The sequence below is a fragment of the Geotrypetes seraphini genome, chromosome 2 (assembly GCF_902459505.1).
Source record: "Geotrypetes seraphini chromosome 2, aGeoSer1.1, whole genome shotgun sequence".
Taxonomy (NCBI): Eukaryota; Metazoa; Chordata; class Amphibia; order Gymnophiona; family Dermophiidae; genus Geotrypetes; species Geotrypetes seraphini.
Window position 1 is genome coordinate 360,719,095 of NC_047085.1, and position 23,228 is coordinate 360,742,322.

Genomic DNA, 23,228 nt, shown 5'->3' on the forward strand with positions numbered 1-23,228 from the left:
TAAGATATTTTAATGTATATTATGTTGGCATTGTAAATAGCATAGTATGCCTTAATGTGTAGTTATTTGAATATTTTTGCTGCTGTAGGGGTTCTTTTATTAGATCGTGGTATGCATTAACGGATGACATGAGTGCTGCATGTGTTGCTTTGAAATTAACGCACTATGAGCCAAGGATTGACAAGTTATCAGCATGCATGCAACAACAAAAATCACATTAATTTTTTTCAGAGCATGCCCAATGCATATGTTTACATGAAGCAGCGTTTTCAGTTTGCAGTTAAGACACTTTCTAAGTTATTTAAATATTATTTAAAGATGTTATTTAAAAAAGGGACTTTACATGGCCCTGTTGTATTCCAATCTGGAATTTCCAATAAAAACGGTTGGTTTAATTGAAAGCTCTTTTGTTTTCTTTACATCATATTATTAGAAATGTAATGATTTAACTATTTTCTAATTTGATTGTAAATTTTACAAAAAAACATGTATAGACTCTTTGGGAATACACACCGAGTCTTGACACAGTTAACAGTTTTAAGAAGTTTATCTTTTTTTTTTTACTCAGGATACATTTGACGTGTTATGTGAATAATACATTTAAAATATATTGTGTAACTGAATCAAATTCTTCCTAAATTCATTAAATTGAATGAAATCATTAAAACATTATAAATTGCCAATAAATTGAAATGAAAACCAAAGGATTGTGAATCAAATTGATTCTCTGACAATACAAAGATTCCAACCTTTAAAAATGATGTTACATAGTTCAGGCAACTTTATAAAGAGTTTTTAGATACTAAAATCTTGTTATTAAGGTTTAATTGACGTGCTGGCACTTTGAGGAAATTCTTTGGTTTTGTGCGGCAGTTTGGGCACTCGGGCTCAAAAAGGTTAGCCATCACTGCTCTAGCGTATACTTACTGCAGCTTAAAATGGCCTACCGCAAGATGCACTGAGGCTTCCCAAAGTAATTTTACAATCTGTTTGAGCAAACCACGTGCTAAAAAATCATTTAAGTTTTATCACAGAGGAAGTGTATCGTGGGGTAGCATGTCTGCATTACTGCGCACTGATTGGGGCAGGACTAGTGTATGAGCCCTTACCGCATACAAAATAGCTCTTGGTAAGGGCTTTGTTAATGGCCATGCGTTAATAGCAACACTGGCACATGGCCTTTCATTTGGAAAATGGAAAATCAGCTGTTTTACAGCTGCAACCCTCGTAAGGGCACGCTAAGGCCACTTTTTAGCACAGCTTAGTAAAAGGATTCCTTAATAATCTATTGCCTATGTTTTGCTTATTCACTGCATTGGGTGAATTTCTTCAAAAAGGCAATAAATATATTCTAATAAATAAATAAAATTAGAATAATAGTACGAGTATGAGCATAAATACCAAATCCTTGCTAAGCACTATTTTGTATATCTGCTCATATCTTACATAACACATATTTTACAGGTGGGCATACACAGAAGTAAAGGATAGATTGAGCAAAGTTGGGATTCACATATAACTTATAAATTAAGCATTCATATATTTCCTGCATTTAAGTACAAGAACTTATATCAGCTCTGTGGCTGCCATAATGCTCGCACCTAAATTATAGGCACATATTTTTGCTGTTACATTAGTCATAAGCAGTGGAATTCTTTTTTGTTTGGGGAGGGCCCAAAATCTCCACCCAAACCCCAGCAGGATCCTGCAGCACAACAACTTCCTCATCTACCTTCCCTGGTCGCTGTAATTTGAAGTCTGCGGGCAGCCGCTGCACAGTGTCAACAAGCAGGCCTATACCCAGAAGTCTTCATTCTACAGCGACGCTGTGCAGTGGCTGCCCGCAGATTTAAAATTAAAGCAGCAGGGAGGAGATGGGTGGGGGAACAGAGGACCAATAACTTCCAGTGTCTTACTCAAATAAAAAAAAATAAGGGTTCACTGCCTAACACCCTCAAACTAATAACTGATCAGTAACAATCCCTATGTTGGGGGAAAAAAAAGGCCTCAGTTGAGCTTCATAAGCCAAAAAAAACTCCCAAACTTCTGCTAATTTTAGTCACATAGTTTTAGATATGATTCTTCAATTGATATCAAACATTCTTCAGTAGCTTCAGTAAGAAATACACGCAGTATGTCCCCAAACATTCAGCATAGCATAGCAGCGGAAAGATTTCAAAATCAATTTAGCTTGCTTAAATTCACAGCCATGCTCCTTCAGACCCTCAACATCTGTTTCCAGCGGCAGTCTTCTTCCACAAACCACAGAGGCAAATGCAGAGATCCTACAAGGTCATCCCTGTTTTGCCAATCCGGCTTCCTCAGGAATCTTCTGCTGTAGAGTCCCTGAGCCAGCTAAAGCAGCTATCCAAAAGATTTCAACTGCTGAAATAGAGGAGGACCACCAATTTTCAGGAAGGCCATGGTCCCAATGGTCTCCCCTGTTCAAATGCCTATGTTAATATTCTGTACAGGAAAGTAAGAGCCTAGTGGTTAGTGCACTAGCCTGAGAACCTGGGGAAGTGGGCTTGATTCCCACTGCCATTCCCTGTGGCTCTGGGCAAGTCATTAAATCCTCCATTGCCCCAAGTATAAAATAAGTACCTCTATATAATATGTAAATCACTTTGATTGTAACCACAGAAAGGCAACATATCAAGTCTCAACCCCTTTCCCTTCATAGAACAGGCTCCCAGGAGATGCCCCCTGGGCACTTTTATGGGCACAAAGTTATACGAGGGAGCTTCAAAAAGTTTCTACACTTATTTTTTAACACTATTTATTAAATATCTCAAAAGCAAATTACAAAACTTTTCCATTTTGCGATATATTTTTTCCAGCATCCTACTAAGTTCTTAATGCCATCAGGAAAAAATGTTTTTGCTTGAGCGCAAAAATATGAACTTGTGGAAACCTTTTGAAGAATCCTCATAGGATAATTTTTAAAGAGGTAGCCTAGTATAAGATAGCAAATAAGTGCCTCTTTAGGCTTTATTTTGTAAAGAAACATAAGCACTTGCCTTTATAAAATACTAGTGTCAGCAGCAGAAACTGTACTTACATTGACCATATTAATATCTGCTCAAATGCAGGTGCGAATGCCCATGTGTAAGGCAGAGACACAGAAATAGTGCAGTCCCGTTACCTCTATGGAATTAAGTGCTCATGTTTCCTGCATTCATAGGTTTTAACCAGGAAAACCTTTGAACACGGGAAACATGAGTCGTTTGATTTAAGAGGAATTCCTTGTAAAGCCCTTATGGGCGAAACATAGGTCTATGTCGGAGTGCCTACCCCCACCCGCGTAGATAAAGATGAGTATCTGTTTATAAACTATCTACATATTAAGAATAAAATAATGAACTAATGAAAATATAATGAAAATATTTAAAAGTATTGAGACCAATGATGATTTCAGGTGCCCGAATTCTGTATGTTTAAAAGTTTAGATGCATACAGGTGGTACTGCTGAGGTCTATAAGATTCATAAAGACTCTAGTGTTGTTTTTTTGATTTGGATGGATTGTGAGCCTTAAAACAATTAATCAAGATAGAGCTGATTTTTGAGATGTGTATTTGGCATCCTTTATGTGAAGTTCAAGGCAGTACTTCCGAAGGTGCTCCACTGCTCTGTTGGCATGTCTGTGTGGCCAGTCCATTAAATTGCTGGCCCTTCCCACGTCCAAATGGGTTGGATATTTTGATTTTCAAAAATGGCCAAAAATGAAAGACGTCCTAAGGTCCATTTTTCAAAAATAAAAATAAAAAGAGAGATGTCTTGCAGTTTTGAAAATAGTTGTTTTCCCAACCCGTCTTTTGAATGTCCTTGCGGAGATGTCCACGGTCAGACTTAGATGACCTATAGAAAATGCCCCTCTATCTGCATAAAAAGGGGCATGGTTGAGGAGGGGTGGAGGTTGCATCAGAATACTCAGCCACCATGGAGGCAATTCCATAACAAGGTGCCAACCTTTAGGCGCCATGTTTTGTGCATACATTTATATCAGGTCATCGTAAATGGGCGTGCCTAAATATAGCATTTATACACATAACTTACAGTATTTCATGAATAGCCACACAAACATCAGCCATGCTTATAAAACCTCCATCGCCCCTCCCCCTTATGAATGCCCCCTTGCATTTATACACTAAGGTCTGCTTTCAGTAAATGGCGGCAAAATTCAGCGCTGAAAAAAAATCAGCGAAGTTCTCAAAGACCTCCAGCTTCCTGTGGGTGACTAAATGGTCCTTCATTAAAGGTGGCGTTGTCACCTTCCAATCAATTTTGAGCTCACCAGCTTACCAATGTAGGACTACTTCTGAGCTGCACAATTCGTTAATCAGCCATAGAAATATAATGGGTGTCTTAGCCTTTAGCGCAAACTAATTCAGTTAGTGTGTGCTAAATCGGTTAGCACCCCTTGCTGACATCCCCTCTTAGCGATGATTCCTACAGATCATCACATCTGCATTAAATCTAGTTAAATTTTGTAGAGATTCATTGAAAGTTCCCCAAAATGAATCTGGGGAGAATCTGAAAATTGTGTAAAACTCGGAACAAAGCAGAAAATTTGCCTGATTTTAGTCTGACTTCAGATTTCTTCTTTGTATCTGCTTGTGGGTGCATTGTGCATGACTACAACATATTACATGCCACCCACACCGACTGGTAGCTAAAAGTAGTCTTAATGTAATCTGTCCCTCTGCTCCATTTCCACAATTAGGGTATTTAATAGCCACTTTGAGCATGTTAAATTGTTTGAAAATATAGTCCTTGATAAAATGTATTGCAGAATCAAAATGTGTTAACACTAATGTAGATGCTCCCTACCTAGCTGAAATTTGCAAGAAAACCAAACCATACTGGAAACCCATCCTATTCAGATTACATAGCTATACATACAGATATATAAACATAAAAACACATCATAAATATACCACAAATATTCAGATATTCATAAACAGATATATAATACCCATTTATACATGCAAAGCTCATTTCTACCTTTTTGATACACAGACAGCACAAATCCACCAAGCTCCTGCTGCAAGCAGGTAATGCTTTTTGTTCCCCAACAAATATATACAATTGGAAAGCAGTTCCTATATGCAAGGAGCACATTGCCAATAACTTAAGAAATTATTTATCTGCAGCCAGAAAGCATTGCTTTTCTACTGCATTATTTGTGGAGAAAACATGCAATTGGATGCAATAACCAAAAAAAGCAAGACTTTGTTTTCACAATCACATGGGTTGTTAATGCAATTATCAACATCAGTATTTCGTTTTAGAGGTGATCTTCAGTTTCAGATGGAGTTCTCTTGTAAGTGGAACTCATATGCATTGTGACTTGACATTCAGTATGTTATTAGGTTAATGAATTAATGCTTGAAATTAACAATATTCTAATCTATTCCTCAAGCACTATGCTTGATGTCTATGTAATAAAGAGAAATAATCACATTATTCTCATGACAACACCCTTGGGGTTGGAGGAACCTTCCTTGTAGCAGAAGCTATCTCCCTAGAGAGTAGTCCAGACTGTAGAAGAAATTAAACTGAATGTTATAGAACAGGATTCCTTGTGAGTGCAGGGTTAATAATAAAATGACAAGGAAAAGAGACATGAATTTCATTTCTTTACCTACAGCGAAATCGCTGATGGTCTGCGGAAGCAAAGACCTTGGAACCGCACACTATTGGTACACGTACAAGCAAATCTCTCTCCGGAGTTGTCTTACAAAATTCACTAAGAAAAGCACTACCACAACTCTAGCGGCAGGCAGGCATGATGCTACCAAAAAACCTCGTCGTGTGTGTGTGCTTTTTATGACAACTTTTTTTTTTTTTTTTTTCAAATTTTTATTCATTTTCAAAATTACATAAAGTGTAAGTACATATTCAATCAGATAATCAATGCAAATTTCACTTACATTCTATCTTTGGTTAATTACATAACTTCTTACCCCACCCCCTCCCATCCCTCCCTACCACATAACTAATAATCATATAAAAACACATCAATACCACAATCCCCACCCTACCCTTTTAAACTGATATATTTAAGGGAAACGTATCCATTTACTCTGTACAATATCTTGTCAATGGTTTCCACACATCCTGAAACTTCTTAAAATATCCTCTTTGCAATGCAATGAATCTTTCCATTTTATAGATGTGACATAAAGAATTCCACCAAAAGGTGTAATTCAATCTTTTTAAAGACCACTCTGGATGCAGGCGAGAGGTTGCTGATAAAAAAGAAAACTAGGCACCAAGGACAACAGTACCATTTTATACCACATACAAACAAGTTCCGCGTACAAACCCGGCGTCCTTAGGAGGAGGCAGGTTGCCGTCGTGCATAATCTGGACCCAAGCATTAACAGTGCGCATACAAGCGGTGTTTCACTTTACTGGTCAAACTAAACTAGAATCTGCGCTGTTCAAACCCAGCCGAGTTTAGGATTTCCCCATTAGTTTCCAAACTAAGGGGCTTTTTTTTACTCAACTGTGCTAGAATCTGGACTTGGTGCATTTTAACACGGGATTTTTCCAAGTACGAGGGGATGCTGATAAGTTCTCGGCCCAGCCAAGAAGGGAATGAAGTGGAGCCATGAAACTTACAAGTTATTCCACATATACACTCCTAAGTTCAACACACTTGGCACATCATGTCTGAAGTTTCTGTATCCCTTCCAGAAAATACTCTGATCTCTGGTCACTGAAATACTGCTCTGCTGCTACAATCACCTCTGAATAACTTGACAACTGTTGCCCTTTCAAACTCTTTTTAAGGTTTGGAAACAGAAAATAGTCAGATGGAGCAAGATCTGAAGAGTAGGGTGGATGGTCTATGCTGTGATAGACCATGAATGGTTTTATGTATGATAGTATGATAGTATTGTGTTATCCTATTTTAATGGTGTTCTTTTTCTTTTGGTTTTCTTTCATTTATTTTTGTTTTATTTGACATGTATTGTATTGTAAACCGTCTTGAATTGTGCTGCAACTAACAATAAACGATAAACTGAAACCCCCAGCTATGTCAAAAGATCCATCATTTTGCCAGCCTTGTGAGCAGGTGGAATTGTCTTGCAAAAGACAAGCTCCTCTCTCCTTTTTTCTTTCATTGCCTCCTTTAATCAACACAACAAGTTACAGTAGCATTCCACATTAACTTTTTGGCCCCTTGGAAGATAATCAGTCATTACAACACCTTCCTGATCCCAAAACACTGTGGCCATGACCTTTCCTGCTGACCTTTGGGTCTTGAATATTCTTGGCCTTGGAGAACCTGAGTGCCACCATTGCATGGACTGTTGTTTTGTCTCAGGATCATAGTTGTGTCACCATGTTTCCTCAACAGTAACTAGTTCCAGAAGGTTGGCACCAGCTTGCTGAAAATGCCGCAAAATCAACTTGGAAGCATCCACTCAACGTCATTTCTCATTAGCATTCAAACATTTGGGCACCCACTTGGCTGACAGCTTCTGCATACCCAGCTGCTTGTGGATTCTTTATTTATTTAAAGGATTTATGAACTGCTTATTCCTAAGCAGCACTACAAAAGTTGCATACATAAAATCAAACAAACAAGACTTATAAAAATATCTTACATTACAGATGAATAATTACATCTTAAAACCCAGATTTCATAAATCTTCACAATATCATTTATCCTAAAACTAACTAGCAGGCAACAACATATCTTTTATTGAAACGCTTCTAGAAATAATATTTCTTGGATATTTGTAGTGTCTCAGCAATTGTTTTAGCTGATATTTGCTGATCTGCCAAAATCAGGTCATGGATATAGTCAACAATTTCAGGAGCTGACACTATTTGAGGCCTCCCAGAACTTATTGCATCTTCAGTCTCAATCTCCAGCTGAAAGTTTTCACACCACTTCACTGTGGAGTATGATGTGCATTTGTCACTCAATATTTGCATCATACATTCATAGATTTCCTTTGGAGTTTTCTTCTTCAGGAATAGGAACTTCATGATGGCTCAGAATTCCACATTTGGAAAATTCCATACTTTTCATTGACATGGTTCAATCAATGGTCTGAAACAATGTCAAAACATAGCATTATGATTCTGCAAATTGCCACTTTGTCAAAATAACATTCAGAATTTAGAAAGTCAGTTGGGCTGAAAACTTTTCAACACCTCCTCTTACTAAGGCCAGATTCAGTATGGCTTAATTGCAAGCTTTTAAAATATTTTTCCCAGTCTTGTGCTAATGTGAACATTAGCTCACGGTACTGATAAAAAAAACATGGGAACCCGTACCACTTCCTAGTTAGGGGGTGGTAAGTGCTTCTGAGTTAATTCTGTGGGTGAGCTAATTAGCATGCGCTGATATGAACACACAAATGAATAATGCATCCCTGCCCGGGTCGTGCCTCCTCTCAAAAAAATTATAAAATAAAAAAAAAGGAAGCGTGACAGGCAAATTACCACAAAATGCTTTTTTGTTGTAGGTCTTTTCCCCACATTAAGTGTGCATTAGCGCTTACCACAGTTTAGTAAAAACACTCCTAAGGGACGTACAACTTCCAGGCTCTACCTGAAACTAAGGCCCTGTTTACCAAAAGCGCGCTGAGCGTTTTAACGCGCGCTAAATCAACGTGCGCACTAACCGCGAACATGTCCATAGGATAACACGCATGCGTTAGCATTTAGCGCGTGTTTAGCGCACCTTTGGAAAAGAGGGGGGTAAGCTTGGGAGAGCCTGGAAGTTGTATGTCTGGATAAGTGCTGCAGGATTGCGTATTTATGAAACTGTGGCAGTGCCATTGTGGAAACTGAATAACGGAGAAGCATCTTGAGATAAGTACAACCTGTCACCAGTTTTCGATTAAATAGTCCCAATAAGTTGGAAGGAAAGCTTTAGAATATTGTAGCACTTTTTATTTAACCACTACACGATTTAATATTCACACGCAGTGTACGCCTCTGATGGTGTGAAGCAGGGTATGAAATATAGCTCGTGGTAATGTATAAGCTTGGAACTGTGGTTTCACCGTTGTTCCCTTAGCTTTCATGGACAGACTGAGGGTACACTTTAATATAAATTATATTATTATTGATTTAAGGAAATTAAGCTCTTCCTCCTTATCGTGATTATTCTCTCAGGGATAAGATATATGGTTCAAAGAAAAATAAGACAACCATCCCCCCCCCCATCAAAAAAATAAATCCTAAACAACTTGTAAGTATCTGAAGCCTGATTTGCTGTTTGGCTAAAATATACCGATTTAGACAAAGAATTAGGAATTTTCTAATATTTTTTTGTTGAAGTAATAGAGATGGTGGAAGGGGGGGGGGCAAGTAAATTCAAGTTCTGTATTAATACTATCCATCTGTGAGCTGCAGGATTCTGTATGGAAGGCTCAGACTTTCCCCTGCAGTGCCTTGGTGTCTGATTTTATTCTCTCTTTTTCTGTCTCTTCCCTGATTTGGCTGGTTAGGGACAGGCAGGTAATGGAGAAGAAACTGAAAGGAAAAATACATGGGAAAATGTAAATGAAAAGAAGTTATTATAACTGTTATAATGAAGTGCCTTTCATTTAAATATAAGAATGTAACGCTGAAATGAACTTGTGATCCTGAAATGCATTTTTAATGAGTTTCCTTTTTGATTTTGCTGCTTCAGTGGCATATTTTAAAGACCCTTTGAGAAAAAAAAATCCACATTAAGAAAAAAACATCAAATGCCACAAGATGCAGAATTGGATATTGGTTTATTCCAGAACTGCTGATCAGGAAGAGTGGCTCTTCAACACAAAATGTTGCAGTCACTTTATTTAAATGAGTTTGAATTTGCATTGTGATGTGCCATTCTGATTTAGAAGAAAAAAAAATTAGATTTTCAGATCAAATTGACCCAGCCGGTGAAGCGTTAAGAAACTGGCAGGTTTAGTCTGAAAGCCTCATGTTATATCAGACCTGCAGCCGGTGGAAGCCAGCAAGCACTAGCGGGAAAACAAATTTCTTGCTGAAGTCTTCCTCTTGCTTATTTGTGTCAGACCCCTGTCCTCACATATTCTTTCCTCTGCCCCCTTTTCCTTGCAGGAGAACGCCCTTTCCAGTGCAATCAGTGTGGGGCCTCCTTTACCCAGAAAGGCAACCTCCTACGCCACATAAAGCTGCATTCTGGTGAGAAGCCCTTCAAGTGTCACCTATGCAGCTATGCTTGCCGGCGTAGGGACGCACTCACGGGTCACCTGAGGACTCACTCTGGTAGGTTTTGTCAAGATCTAGCAGGTGTTCAATATGTCTAGCTTTACAAGTGCATGGCTACCTAAGAATGCCCATTCCTGCGTGCACTGGGGCAGTAATTTATGAGATACTTAAACTTGTGGCTTGGGTCTCTCAGTTGCCGCATCTGACCTCCCAGGGCCTGCTGTGCTCCACAGAATTTGTAGCTTTACAGGATGAAATGGAAACCTTGTGCACAGCTTAAGGTTGAGAAGCACTGCTGGTGTGGCTCACACAAAGTAACAAAGGCTGAGTATCCCAGAGATAGATGGTTTTATCAGCTGGGTTTCTCTGTTCTCGCACACACGCCACAATCCCTCATAGACATTCCAGCAATTTATCACTACAAGCACTCTTTCACCCTGTGAATCCGCTTCTGCTTTCCTTCTCTTCAAGTTTATAGAATAGACAGTCTTCATAATCAATATTGATGACTGAAATAAAAATGATGTCCTCCAAAAATCTACTGGAACTGTAAACCCCTAGAAAGTAGATTTACTTCACAAAGAACTCATTTCATCCCCACAGCTCATGTCTATTTCAAAAGAACAGTTTCTCTGTTTATGGGAATGCAATGGATTTCACATAAAGTGATCCTTTCTTGGTGCTTAGCTAACATTAGGGTTACTTTATGGCTCCAGAAAAAGAAGGACGGATTGAGACATCCAGGTTTTACTTCCATTGCTTTCAATGGAAGTAAAATCCAGGTGTTTCAATCCATCCTCCTTTTTCTGGAGCCCCATGATAACCCTAGCTAACATTTCACTCTTGGCCAATCCATAGTGTTTGGCTGATGCACCATTCTGCTTTAATGGTCATAATGTACCCTGTTAAGCCTGATCCTCAATTGAAAAACAGGGCAGAAAACCAGGGCCATATGTGAAAATCACAATTTTGGAAGCAATCAGGGCCTTAGGCCCCTTCCACTTCATCCCAAGATGCACTGTGAGGGGGAAGGCCTGTCATTCACAGCCCTATAGGCAGGAAGGAGTGGGCATCGTTCCTGCCGATTTGACATCCAAAGGTAAAGGGGTTGTCGGTAGATGTGGGGAGATGGGGGATATGGGAAGATGTTGGGGAATGTCAGGAGGAAGGGTGTAGGAGATCGGTGGGTGTGAGGGAGAAAGGGAGAGACAAAATGTTTTTCTCCCTGCCGATTCAGCTGATCCTGGCAGGGGAATTCACCATCACCTGAGCCGACAGGACTGCACCAAAACAGGGGATTCCCCTGCTGCAATCAGACAAGGTAGTTGGGTCCGTCTGCAAAACTTGCTTTTGTGTATTTTTCATGTGGACATTTTTATTTTTGAAAATGGCCAAAAAAGATAGACATACTAAGAACCAAAACATCTACATAGGTCATTTTCAAAAATAAAAGATAGTCGTCTGGCTGTTTTGAAAATGGACATTTTCTCTACTGGATTTCTGGACTTTTTTTTCAAAACGTCCAGTTTAGACTTAGATGTCCTATTGAAAATGCCCCTCCAAGTCTTTTTGCAGTTTGGCACCTTTGCTCTTGTTTTGGTAGAGTGGATAGCAATAATGGGAAGAAAGGATTGAGCAAGGGAATGGAGCAAGAGCAAAATGGGTAAAGGATAAGAGGAAGTAAAGAGGAGAGAAAGGCAAAAGTAGGGAATAGAAGAAGGAAGTGAGAGAGAAGGAAGAGAAAGGAATGAGGTAATGGAGAGGAATTGGGGGGCGGGGGAAGAAATTCAAGTGCGATAATGCAGGAGAGGCAATAAGAGAAATAGAGAAAGGTGAGCAAATAGGAAGAACAAGAAGAGGAGATTAAGGATGAGTAGAAAGAAGAAAACAAAGAAGAAAAGGGAACAGAAAACAAAGGAATAGAAGGTGCTAAATATCTATCTGCTGGTTCAAGATCAAAAAAAGTATACTTCAATGATGCTTCCTCTCTCCTTTTCTTTTCAAACTCTATGCAGAAGTAATCATGAGAAACCTGGACTTAGATGATTCAAGTGTTGGGGTAAAAATAGGTGGATAAACTATCAGCAATCTGAGATACGCAGATGATACTACCCTGCTAGCAGAGAGTGAGAAGAATCTCAAGAAGCTGATGCTGAAGCTGAAAGAAGAAAATGAGAAGATGGGACTTTACCTGAATATCAAGAAGACCAAAATCATGACTACCACCAACAAAAAAGTCCACATAAGATCAACAATGAAGGAATAGAAGTGGTTGACAGTTTCATTTTTCTTGGGTCCCTCATTGATCACAGTAGTGGTTCGACTGCAGAACTCAAACGTTGATTAGCACTGGGGAGTGCAGCCATGGTGAGCATAGACCAAGTATGGAAATGCAAGGACGTCTCAGTCACCATCAAATAAAGACTGATCACTGCCATTGTGCTCCCAATCACGACATATGGTTGTGAGGCATGGACACTCACGAAAGCAGATAGAAGAAAAAGCGACACCTTTGAGCTGTGCTACAAATCCCATGGACAGCTAGGATCACCAACAAAGATGTTCTTGATCATATAAACCCAGAGTTGTCCCTGGAAGGCAAGATTACCTGGCAGAACTGGCCTATTTTGGACATGTGATAAGGACAAATTCAAAAGAAAAGGAGGTGCTACTCGGAATGGTTAGTGGCAAAAGGAAGCAGGGAAGACCAAAGGCCGATTGGCTGGATACCATTAACAATGACACGGGAATGAACATCAAACAAGTGAAAAGAAGCCATGGAAAACAGGGAAGCATGGCTAGGACTGCCCTACAGAGTATCCAAGATTTGGACACGGCTGAATGAATAGTAGCAGTAGTAAACATCTGCTGCTGAAGGAAAGAGATTAAAAGGAAGACAGAAAGCTGACAGAGAAAATAAAGAGGACAGTAACAGAACATAAAACTAGAGATGAGGACAGAAAATGTAAAAAAGTTAAGCCAGAGACACTAAAGATTGGAAGCAATTTCATTATCTGATATAGAAATTAAATTAGAAAGCAGATCCTTGGAAGAGAGAAGGTCAGTGCTGCTATATGAAATATAAAAAAAACCAAGAAGAGAACTACAGGACTACAGGATGAAACTGAAAGAAGCCAAGAGAGAGATACGTCTGGCGAAAGCACAGGCGGAAGAACAAATGACTAAAAATGTAAAAAAGGGAGACAAAAATTTTTTCAGATATATTAGTGAAAGGAGGAAGATGTAAAATGGAATTGTTAGGCTAAAAGATGCTGGGAACCAATATGTGGAAACTGATGAGGAGAAAGCGAATGTGCTAAACAAATACTTCTGTTCTGTGTTCACAGAAGAAAATCCTGGAGAAGGACCGAGATTGTCTAGCAAAGTTACACGAGAAAATGGAGTAGATTCTGCGCCGTTCACGGAGGAGGGTGTTTATGAGCAACTTGAAAAACTGAAGGTGGACAAAGCGATGGGACCAGACGGGATCCATCCCAGGATACTAAGGGAACTTGGAGAGGTTCTGGCGGGTCCTATTAAAGACTTGTTCAACAAATCTCTGGAGACGGGAGTGATTCCTGGGGATTGGAGGAGAGCGGATGTGGTCCCTATTCATAAAAGTGGTCACAGGGATGAAGCAGAAAACTACAGGCCGGTGAGCCTCACTTCGGTTGTTGGAAAAATAATGGAAGTGTTGCTGAAAAAAGGATAGTGTACTTCCTTGAATCTAATGGGTTACAGGATCCGAGGCAACAAGGCTTTACAAAAGGTAAATCGTGCCAAACAAACCTGATTGAATTTTTTGATTGGGTGACCAGAGAGTTGGATCAAGGACATATGCTAGATGTAATTTACTTAGATTTCAGCAAAGCCTTTGATGCAGTTCCTCAAAGGAGGCTGTTGAACAAACTTGAAGGGCTGAAGTTAGGACCCAAAGTGGTGAACTGGGTCAGAAACTGGCTGTCGCTCGAAGGAAGGAAAGGTGAGTAGTGGAGTCCCTCAGGGATCAGTACTGGGGCCAATCCTGTTCAATATGTTTGTGAGTGACATTGCTGAAGGGTTAGAAGGAAAAGTGTGCCTTTTTGCAGATGATACCAAGATTTGTAACAAAGTAGACACCGAAGAGGGAGTGGAAAATATGAAAAAGGATCTGTAAAAGTTAGAGGAATGGTCTAATGCCTGGCAACTAAAATTCAATCAGGAACAAACAATCCAAAACTGCAGATATGTACAACGATGTAGGCAAAATTTATTGTGACAAATAAAATATATTAAAACCTTTTTACCAAACAAGGGACCCAACACGGTCCATGTTTCAGACAACCTTCATCAGGGGTCCATGGTAGAAAAAGGAAAAAACATATGTCACAAAAAATGTTGAAAAATACAGTAAAAACAAACAGATGATGTCACGCCAAGAGTCACTAAATATTGTAAAAGTCTCACTAGAGTGACACATCATCTGTTTGTTTTTACTGTATTTTTCAACATTTTTTGTGATATAAAATTCAATGCAAAGAAATGCAGAGTAATGCATTTGGGGATTAATAATAGGAAGGAACCATATATGCTGGGAGGAGAGAAGCTGATATGCACGGATGGGGAGAGGGACCTTGGGGTGATAGCGTCCGAAGATCTAAAGGTGAAAAAACAGTGTGACAAGGCAGTGGCTGTTGCCAGAAGGATGCTGGGCTGTATAAAGAGAGGCGTAGTCAGTAGAAGGAAGAAGGTGTTGATGCCCCTGTACAGGCCCCACTTGGAGTATTGTGTTCAATTTTGGAGACCGTATCTGGCGAAGGACGTAAGAAGACTTGAGGCGGTCCAGAGGAGGGCGACGAAAATGATAGGAGGCTTGCGCCAGAAGACGTATGAGGAAAGACTGGAAGCCCTGAATATGTATACCCTAGAGGAAAGGAGAGACGGGGGAGATATGATTCAGACGTTCAAATACTTGAAGGGTATTAACGTAGAACAAAATCTTTTTCAGAGAAAGGAAATGGTAAAACCAGAGGACATAATTTGAGGTTGAGGGATGGTAGATTCAAAGGCAATGTTAGGAAATTCTACTTTACGGAGAGGGTAGTGGATGCCTGGAATGCGCTCCCGAGAGAGGTGGTGGAGAGTAAAACCGTGGCTGAGTTCAAAGAAGCGTGGGATGAACACAGAGGATCTAGAATCAGAAAATAAGATTAAATATTGAACTAAGGCCAGTACTGGGCAGACTTGCACGGTCTGTGTCTGTATATGGCCGTTTGGTGGAGGATGGGCTGGGGAGGGCTTCAATGGCTGGGAGGGTGTAGATGGGCTGGAGTAAGTCTTAACAGAGATTTCAGCAGTTGGAACCCAAGCACAGTACTAGGTAAAGCTAAGAAGAAAAAATTAAAAAATTTAAATTGAATCAGGTTGGGCAGACTGAATGGACCATTCGGGTCTTTATCTGCCGTCATCTACTATGTATGTTATTATGTTACTATCCCCTGCTCCTCTCCTCTTCTTCCTGGATCAGTGTCAGTGAAATGTTTTCATACAAAAGTCTTACAAGTTAGAAATCTGTCATGACAATGTGTTTTTCAAATCGATTGATGCACTGCACGCACTGGATCTTCATATATAGTTTTAAAAAAGCATGGGCTCCAAGTCATTTTGCAAGAATAAGACCTTCAGGTTACTTCTTTGTCCAAGATTTTACATCCAGCTTATTTTCCTGTTATAAGAACATAAGAATTGCCGCTGCTGGGTCAGACCAGTGATCCATCGTGCGCAGCAGTCCGCTCACGCGACGGCCCCCAGGTCAAAGACCAGTGCTCTAAATGCGTCCAGCCTCACCTGCGTATGTTCCAGTTTAGCAAGAACTTGTCCAACTTTGTCTTGAATCCCTGGAGGGTGTTTTCCCCTATAACAGACTCCAGAAGAGCGTTCCAGTTTTCTACAACTCTCTGGGTGAAGAAGAATTTCCTTATGTTTGTACGGAAAATATCCCCTTTTGGCTTTAGAGAGTGCCCTCTCGTTCTCCCTACCTTGGAGAGGGTGAACAATCTGTCTTTATCTGCTAAGTCTATTCCCTTCAATATTTTGAATGTTTCTATCATGTCCTCTCTCAGTCTCCTCTTTTCAAGGGAAAGCTAGGGACCTCCCTCCACTTCAAAATCACTGAGCTCTGGAACAACCTTACCTCCCCTCTTCGGAACTTGAGCTCTCTCCAAGTTTTCCGCAAACATCTGAAAACCTGGCTTTTCTCAAAAAATGTAAGTCTCCCTCCAACTTAGGAATCAAGGAAACTCTTATATCTTGGCATCCCAAGTCCTTTAAATTTTCTTCACACTTCTACCTCTAACCCTCTGTTGTAGTTCCTTCCTATTTCTCCTACTGTAAACCGCGTCGAGCTCTACAAAAGTGGAGATGGTGCGGTATACAAACCTAAGGATTAGATTAGATTAGATTAGAAGAGGCCCAGTTTCTCCAATCTCTCACTGTACGGCAACTCCTCCAGCCCCTTAACCATTTTAGTTGCTCTTCTCTGGACCCTTTCGAGTAGTACTGTGTCCTTCTTCATGTATGGCAACCAGTGCTGGACGCAGTACTCCAGGTGAGGGCACACCATGGCCTGGTACAGAAGCATGATAACTTTCTCCAATCTGTTCGTGATCCCCTTCTTAATCATTCCTAGCATTCTGTTCTCCCTTTTCGTGGTCGCTGCGCATTGCGCGGACGGCTTCATCGACTTGTTGATCAGAACTCCCAAGTCTCTTTCCTGGGAGATCTCTCCAAGTACCGCCCCAGACATCCTGTATGCGTGCATGATATTTTTGTTACCTTATTCATAGCAAATTGGGCTCTGAAGATCAAACATTTTCTACCTCAGCTTGACATCATTGTAAGGGAGTGCTATCTTACTATTTGACAAGTTCAGCTCCCGAACAAACCTGTAGGACCCTGTGTTTCATTGTAAGGGATTTCTTCACCACAGGTTACATTAAAAACACTGCTGCACTTGAAAGCAGAAACAGCTGAAGCTGGGGAACCATGTCAGCGATAAAAGATTCAGTGCACAAGGTGTCATCCATTTCCTCTAACACCATACAGGCCTCTTGGTGGCATGTCATGCAACTATGAGGGGCCGCTGAAAAGTTCTCATCCCAACCAAGAAGAGAATAATGTGGAGCCATGAAACTTACAAGTTATTCCATACTTTTCTTGACACTGTTTGTTTCAATGATACTAAATGAAACAAAAAGTATCAAGGCAAGTGTGGAATAACTTGTACGTTTCATGGCTCCACATTATTCTCGCCTTGGCTGGGCTGAGAACTTTTCAGCGGCCCCTCATAAATCAAATGACCAGCTGAACAGCTCAGTATGTAGGAGTGTGGCATAATTAACATGCATTCAATTCTGCTTTCTGCAGTTGGGAAACCTCACAAGTGTGGATATTGTGGCCGAAGCTACAAACAGCGCAGCTCTTTAGAAGAACATAAGGAGCGGTGCCACAACTATTTGCAAAGCATGGGCTTACCCGGCAATCTTTACTCAGGTAAGAGTTCAAAGACCTAAGACTAATGGCATGGCTAGCTCTAAAGAACATATATTGTCTGGTCTCACACCCCACACCCTGTTCCAGAAGACCCATGCTTTGGGGGGGGGGGGGGGGGGGGAACTTTCTGGTCAAAGTGACAGGTACTGAAAACCCAGTACTTTCAATAATTATTATGTGCTTTTCTAGTTCTTTATTCTCTTTTCTGCAGTACATTTTAAAAAAATAAGCCAATGGACCACTCTGTTTATAGTTTATTAGTTATAGTCCATCTTTACTCACGGCAGATTACAAACAAACATGCATAATTTAAAACAAAACATCGAACAAGGACACATCAAAACCATAAAAATTTATAGCTCTTGAAAAATAACAAACAGCATCACAAAATCAAACAGCATATTTCATCTTACAAAATAAATGATGCTTTAACAGCTTTTTAAATTTACACAGGTTCTTTTTTGCTTGATGTAAACTGGAAGGTTGTTTCATCCAGTAGGGCCTGCACAAGAAAAGATACTATTTCTCATTGATTCTAAATGCACTTTCTTATAAGTAGGGACAATCAGATCACAATGTGTGGCAGAGCACAAGGACTGAGCAGAGATATAAGAAGTTAAACAGTCCTGCAAATATTTTGGTTGCCTGGTCTTACTATTCTATGCTGCAGTGCGGGAGGCTGTAGTTCAAGTCCACTGCACGGTAGAGCCAGTGAAGCGTGAGTTTATTGCATGGTGATATGCTCAAGGTCCAAGGTAAGAATGGCTGCACATTACCCCTTTTAAGTGAGGGGCAAAAACAGAGCGCAGCCTCTTAGGAGGCTTCTCTTCTAGTCCTTGGTCAATGAAGGTATCCCAGGTGCATGGACATGCTGCTTGAGAATGGGAGGTCAAAGTGGCTGAGGACAATCCAGAAACAAACAGGCACAGTTAAGTGGCATAAGTTGAGACATGCAACAGAACCATGACCTTCTACTGCATTCAGAAGGCCCTTACATTTGTAGAGTAAGGGGACATTTCTATAACTTCCAATTAGGGGTCCCAAGGACATGCAATAACAGCTTATTTTATAATAGAATCTGAGTGCCCAGATTTCCTTTATAGAATTCTAGCATAACCTGGTATCAACAAGCCCAACATTTAGGTGCCTGCACTTACATCAGCCATAAAGTGGTGTAAGTGCAAGAGACAAAGTGTGGCAGGGAAACATGTAAATAACAGTAATCTGCGAGTCAGTAGCATAGCCATGAACCAGATCTGGCCCATCCAGTCTAATGGCCCATGAAGCCTCCAAAGCACTTCAGTGGTGGCGTCACACTCCCCTCTCACCAAACTGGCATCTGTTCCTCTGAGGGCCGGGTGAGGGGGTCAGGGCCCAGCATCTGCCTCTCTGTCTTTGAAGCCCCCCAGGCCCTGTTCTACCTCAGAGCCATCCTTGACAGCAGTTGCTATAGTTAACCTGGACCATCCCTGCAGACTTCTCGTGTCCTGCCTTTGATGACATCACTTCCGGTTTCTTAACTGGCAGGATTGTGGTACAAAGAAGACTTCAGCACTGGTGTGAGTTACATACAAGAATCGCTGACAGGGATGGCTCTGAGGTAGACCAGAGTCTGGGGGGAGACAGATAGGCAGATGGCAGGCTATAGCCCCCGCTGACCTTCGAAGGAGCATATGTCAGTTTGGGGCACAAGAGAGAAAAAAGATGAAGATGTAAATAGGGGCTGAGGGGATGGAAGGAAAGGGAAGAGAGAGGAAGAGATAGATTCAGGGGCAGAGGAGAAGGTAAAAAATCTTTCTGTGTATGGGAGTGGGGTGGAAAGGGAAGAGCAGGGCCAAGCCCATCCAAAATGGTAGGTCTGGCTATGCCCCTGTTCTGAGTTATTAGAGTTAAGTGAGAGCTCTACCCCTCCCTGCCCCGCTTGCAAATATGAGCTGTTAACTAGCATAGTGGTCCTTTTACTAAGGTGCTCTAGCTATTTTAGCGCGTGCTAAATGCTAATGCGTCCAAAGAATATAATTGACACGTTAGTGTTTAGCGTACGCTAAAACGGCTAGTGCACCTTAGTAAAAGAGGGGGATAATTTGATGCAAAAAAAAAAAAAAATCCAATTATTGATATTAATTAGGATTTGCACCTTCGTGGTCATGGGAGGGGCGTGGGTGGCTCGAGGACGCAAAATGTGGGCATAATTATAGCATAGTGGGTCTCTGCACCCTGCTTGGGTGCTAGGTTTCAGCTGGTGCAAGTCTGGTGCCTAGAGTTGGGCATGGGAATCAGCGCTGAGTGCTCTTCTAAAAAGGGTGCGGGCCCTTTACAGAACAGTACGTAGCACTGATCTTTTTGAGCCCTATTTATAGAATTCTCCCCTATGTATGGAAGTTATGCGCATAAGTGGGAAAACTGCCTATGCTCCATTTAGAGAATACAAAAAAAAACTCCAAAAAAATGTTGCCAAAGAAACTTCAAAAGAGACCAACCACAAGGCAAAAAATAGTCCAAAGGTTCCCAGAGTGGTTCAGCAGTGCCAAAGACAACTCTGTGATTAAATAACATGAATAAATTACTTTGATAAATTTTGTGAATTTAGGTACCCTCAGTGTGAGAGATCAGCGATAGGAGAAATCCTCCAACGCTTCACACAAAAGGGTGGAGGCAACCAATCCCCCACCTACACACCATCATCAGGTACCTTAGTATGCTTTAAATCAAATAACACAACCACCATAAACACAGTGAACAGTGAACACAGGTGAATTCGATCACAGCCACCACTCTGGGAACCCCCCCCAGCCAACTCCCAAACCCAGAGTGAAAAAAGCAGACTTAGCTTCAGTGAATCTTCATCTGTCATCCAGGGGTGCAAAAGGCAAGACAGATAGTACGCCGCAGAATACCAGGTCCAGCCAAGCCTGGTTTCGGGAACACGTCCCTTCCTCAGGAACCCATAATTCAAAGTCAATAGCATAGATCCAAGCCAGCTGGAAGGAGGGAGAATGACATGGGAACAAATTTTTCCCCGTCCCCACGGGAACTCATTTTCCCATCCTGTCCCGATGAGTTCTTTTCCTGTCCCTGCCCCATTCCTGCAAGCCCCGTCCCCATCTGCACAAGCCTCAAACACTTTAAAATCATAAGTGTTCGAGGCTTGTGCGGTTAAGGCAGAGCTTATAGGGATGGGGCAGGGAGAGCGACCAAACTCACGGGAACGGGAAAATTAGTTCCTGCGGGGACAGGAAAATATTTGTCCCCATGCCATTCTCTATGCTTCATCCGTGCTCCACCCACATGTATCAGGGTTACACCATGAGTCCTCAGTTACCGTATATACGCAAATATATACCAAGGTGACCCTTTTCTCCCCAGAATGATGGTCAAAAAAAGTTGATTAGAAATTTGGCTGATCCTAGTGAACCAGTCTACAAAGACTAAATAGACATCTTTGCCATAAGTACTAACACAATTTTTTTTTACTTTAAATATTTTTATTAGTGCAAAACCAGAAAATAAAACAAAGAAATGCAGTGCACGCTCTTAGAAAACTGTACAAAAAGCCATAGAAAAAAACAGGTTGTAATCCAAGCCTATCCTAATATCAGATGGTAATGCATTCTATAAAATGCTAGCTCATGTTTCGTCTGTCTCATTTGAGGGATTATAACACTATGGCAGGGGTAGGGAACTCCGGTCCTCGAGACACGTATTCCAGTCGGGTTTTCAGGATTTCCCCGATGAATATGCATTGAAAGCAGTGCATGCAAATATATCTCAGGCATATTCATTGGGGAAATCCTGAAAACCCAACTGGAATACGGCTCTCGAGGACCGGAGTTCCCTACTCTTGCACTATGGGCACCTTTTACAAAGGTGCACTAGCGTTTTTAGTGCACGCACTGGATTAGCGCGCGCTAGCCAAAAAACTACCGCCTGTTCAAGAGGAGGCGGTAGCGGCTAGCACGCGCGGCATTTTAGTGCGCGCTATTCCGTGCATTAAGGCCCTAACGCACCTTTGTAAAAGGAGCCCTATAACATGTCCTGTGGAGGAGAGGAAATTCTAAATGGAGTGATTACCTGAGGCTACCAGAGAGGGCAATCTAATCTGTGGTGGAAAGAAAAGGAGTGAAAAATGAAGAGGAACGTATAGTAGTGAATGGATTGGTTATATAGGAGAAGGGAAACTGATTTAGCCCCTCATCAACCTGTCTTCCTCCACTGCCTTTCTTTTTACTCGCCTCCCTGCTTCCACAAGCCATTTTCTCTTCTTTTAAGAGATAATAATATCCCAAACTTTCCATTATAAGTCATTCAACTAGATAAAATTTATATCTAATCTAATCTAATCTAAACCTTAAGTTTATATACCGCATCATCTCCATGAGAATGGAGCTCGACACGGTTTACAAGAACTTAAAATAGTGGGTAGAGAAGAAGAAAAAGAATTACATGAACTTATGTGTAGAAGGGGGGAGCGAAAGGGGGGAAGGATAGAGCTACAATTTGCTGAAAAGCCAGGTTTTCAGTTTTTTGCGGAATAACTGAAGGTAAAGTTCAAAAATCAATAAAGATTTTCCATTCGAAGACAGTGCATTAAAATATACATACAATTGACTTCAAGACAGCACTTACAACCGATCAAAGAAATACTACAAAACATTCCCCCCCACACACACACATCCTAATTCAAGAACAAAAACAAAGTGCATTGCTTCATACATACAATTAAAAACATAACTGGGGACTCCTGGTGTCATCCTGATACAGTATGATTTTTTCCACTTTCTTTGTTGGTCATATTTTGGTATGGTTTGCTCACCCCTTTGTTTGTTTCACCACCCACATGTATGCCCTCTTGCATTTATGTGTTAACTGAGTTGCACCTATCATTTATAAAATAGCATTTAGCACACAACAAGCAATTATGCGCTAAGGGGTATAGTCTATAAATGGCGCCAAAACTTAGGCGCCATGTAAAATGGTGAAAAACAGTAAAAATAAAGCACTTACTAGTGTCTAAATAAAAGGTGCTAGAATTGCACTTACATAACTGCTTTACAGCACTTAACGCCACTATGGGTGTGGCTAACGCTATGAAGCACCTCTGTAGACGCAATTCATGGCATAGATAGGCACCGTAAATGTAGGCCCGGAAAACCCTGAGGTTGTGGATTCATATCCCACACTGCTCCTTGTGATCCTGGGCAAGTCACTCAATCCTCCATTGCCCCAAGTATGTTAGATAGATTGTGAGCCCATTGGGACAGATAGGGACAAATGATGGAGTGCATGAATGTAAACCACTTAGACAATTAATAGGCGGTATATAAATACTTAACATAGATAAATAAATATAAATTATGCATATTACATGGCACACTTATACCTGATGTTGGCATACCATAGGTTGCACTTAAACAAGGATGCGCCAATGCCAACATATGCTAGCATTCTATAAATTGTAGGTGCACAGCATTGGGGTACAAGTCTATAGAATTTCAAACAGAGA

At 40.8% G+C, this 23,228-nt stretch overlaps 1 protein-coding gene across 14 annotated transcripts in view; it reads left to right on the forward strand.

The window, feature by feature from the left end:
- IKZF1 (IKAROS family zinc finger 1) overlaps positions 1-23,228 on the forward strand; it is a 245,193-nt gene that overhangs the window by 166,631 nt on the left and 55,334 nt on the right. For all 14 annotated transcript variants that reach the window (XM_033930481.1, XM_033930483.1, XM_033930482.1 and 11 more), the window contains 2 exons: positions 10,085-10,252; positions 17,600-17,725. In XM_033930481.1, the coding sequence (XP_033786372.1) occupies positions 10,085-10,252; positions 17,600-17,725 (294 nt within the window). The remainder of the gene's footprint in view (positions 1-10,084; positions 10,253-17,599; positions 17,726-23,228) is intronic.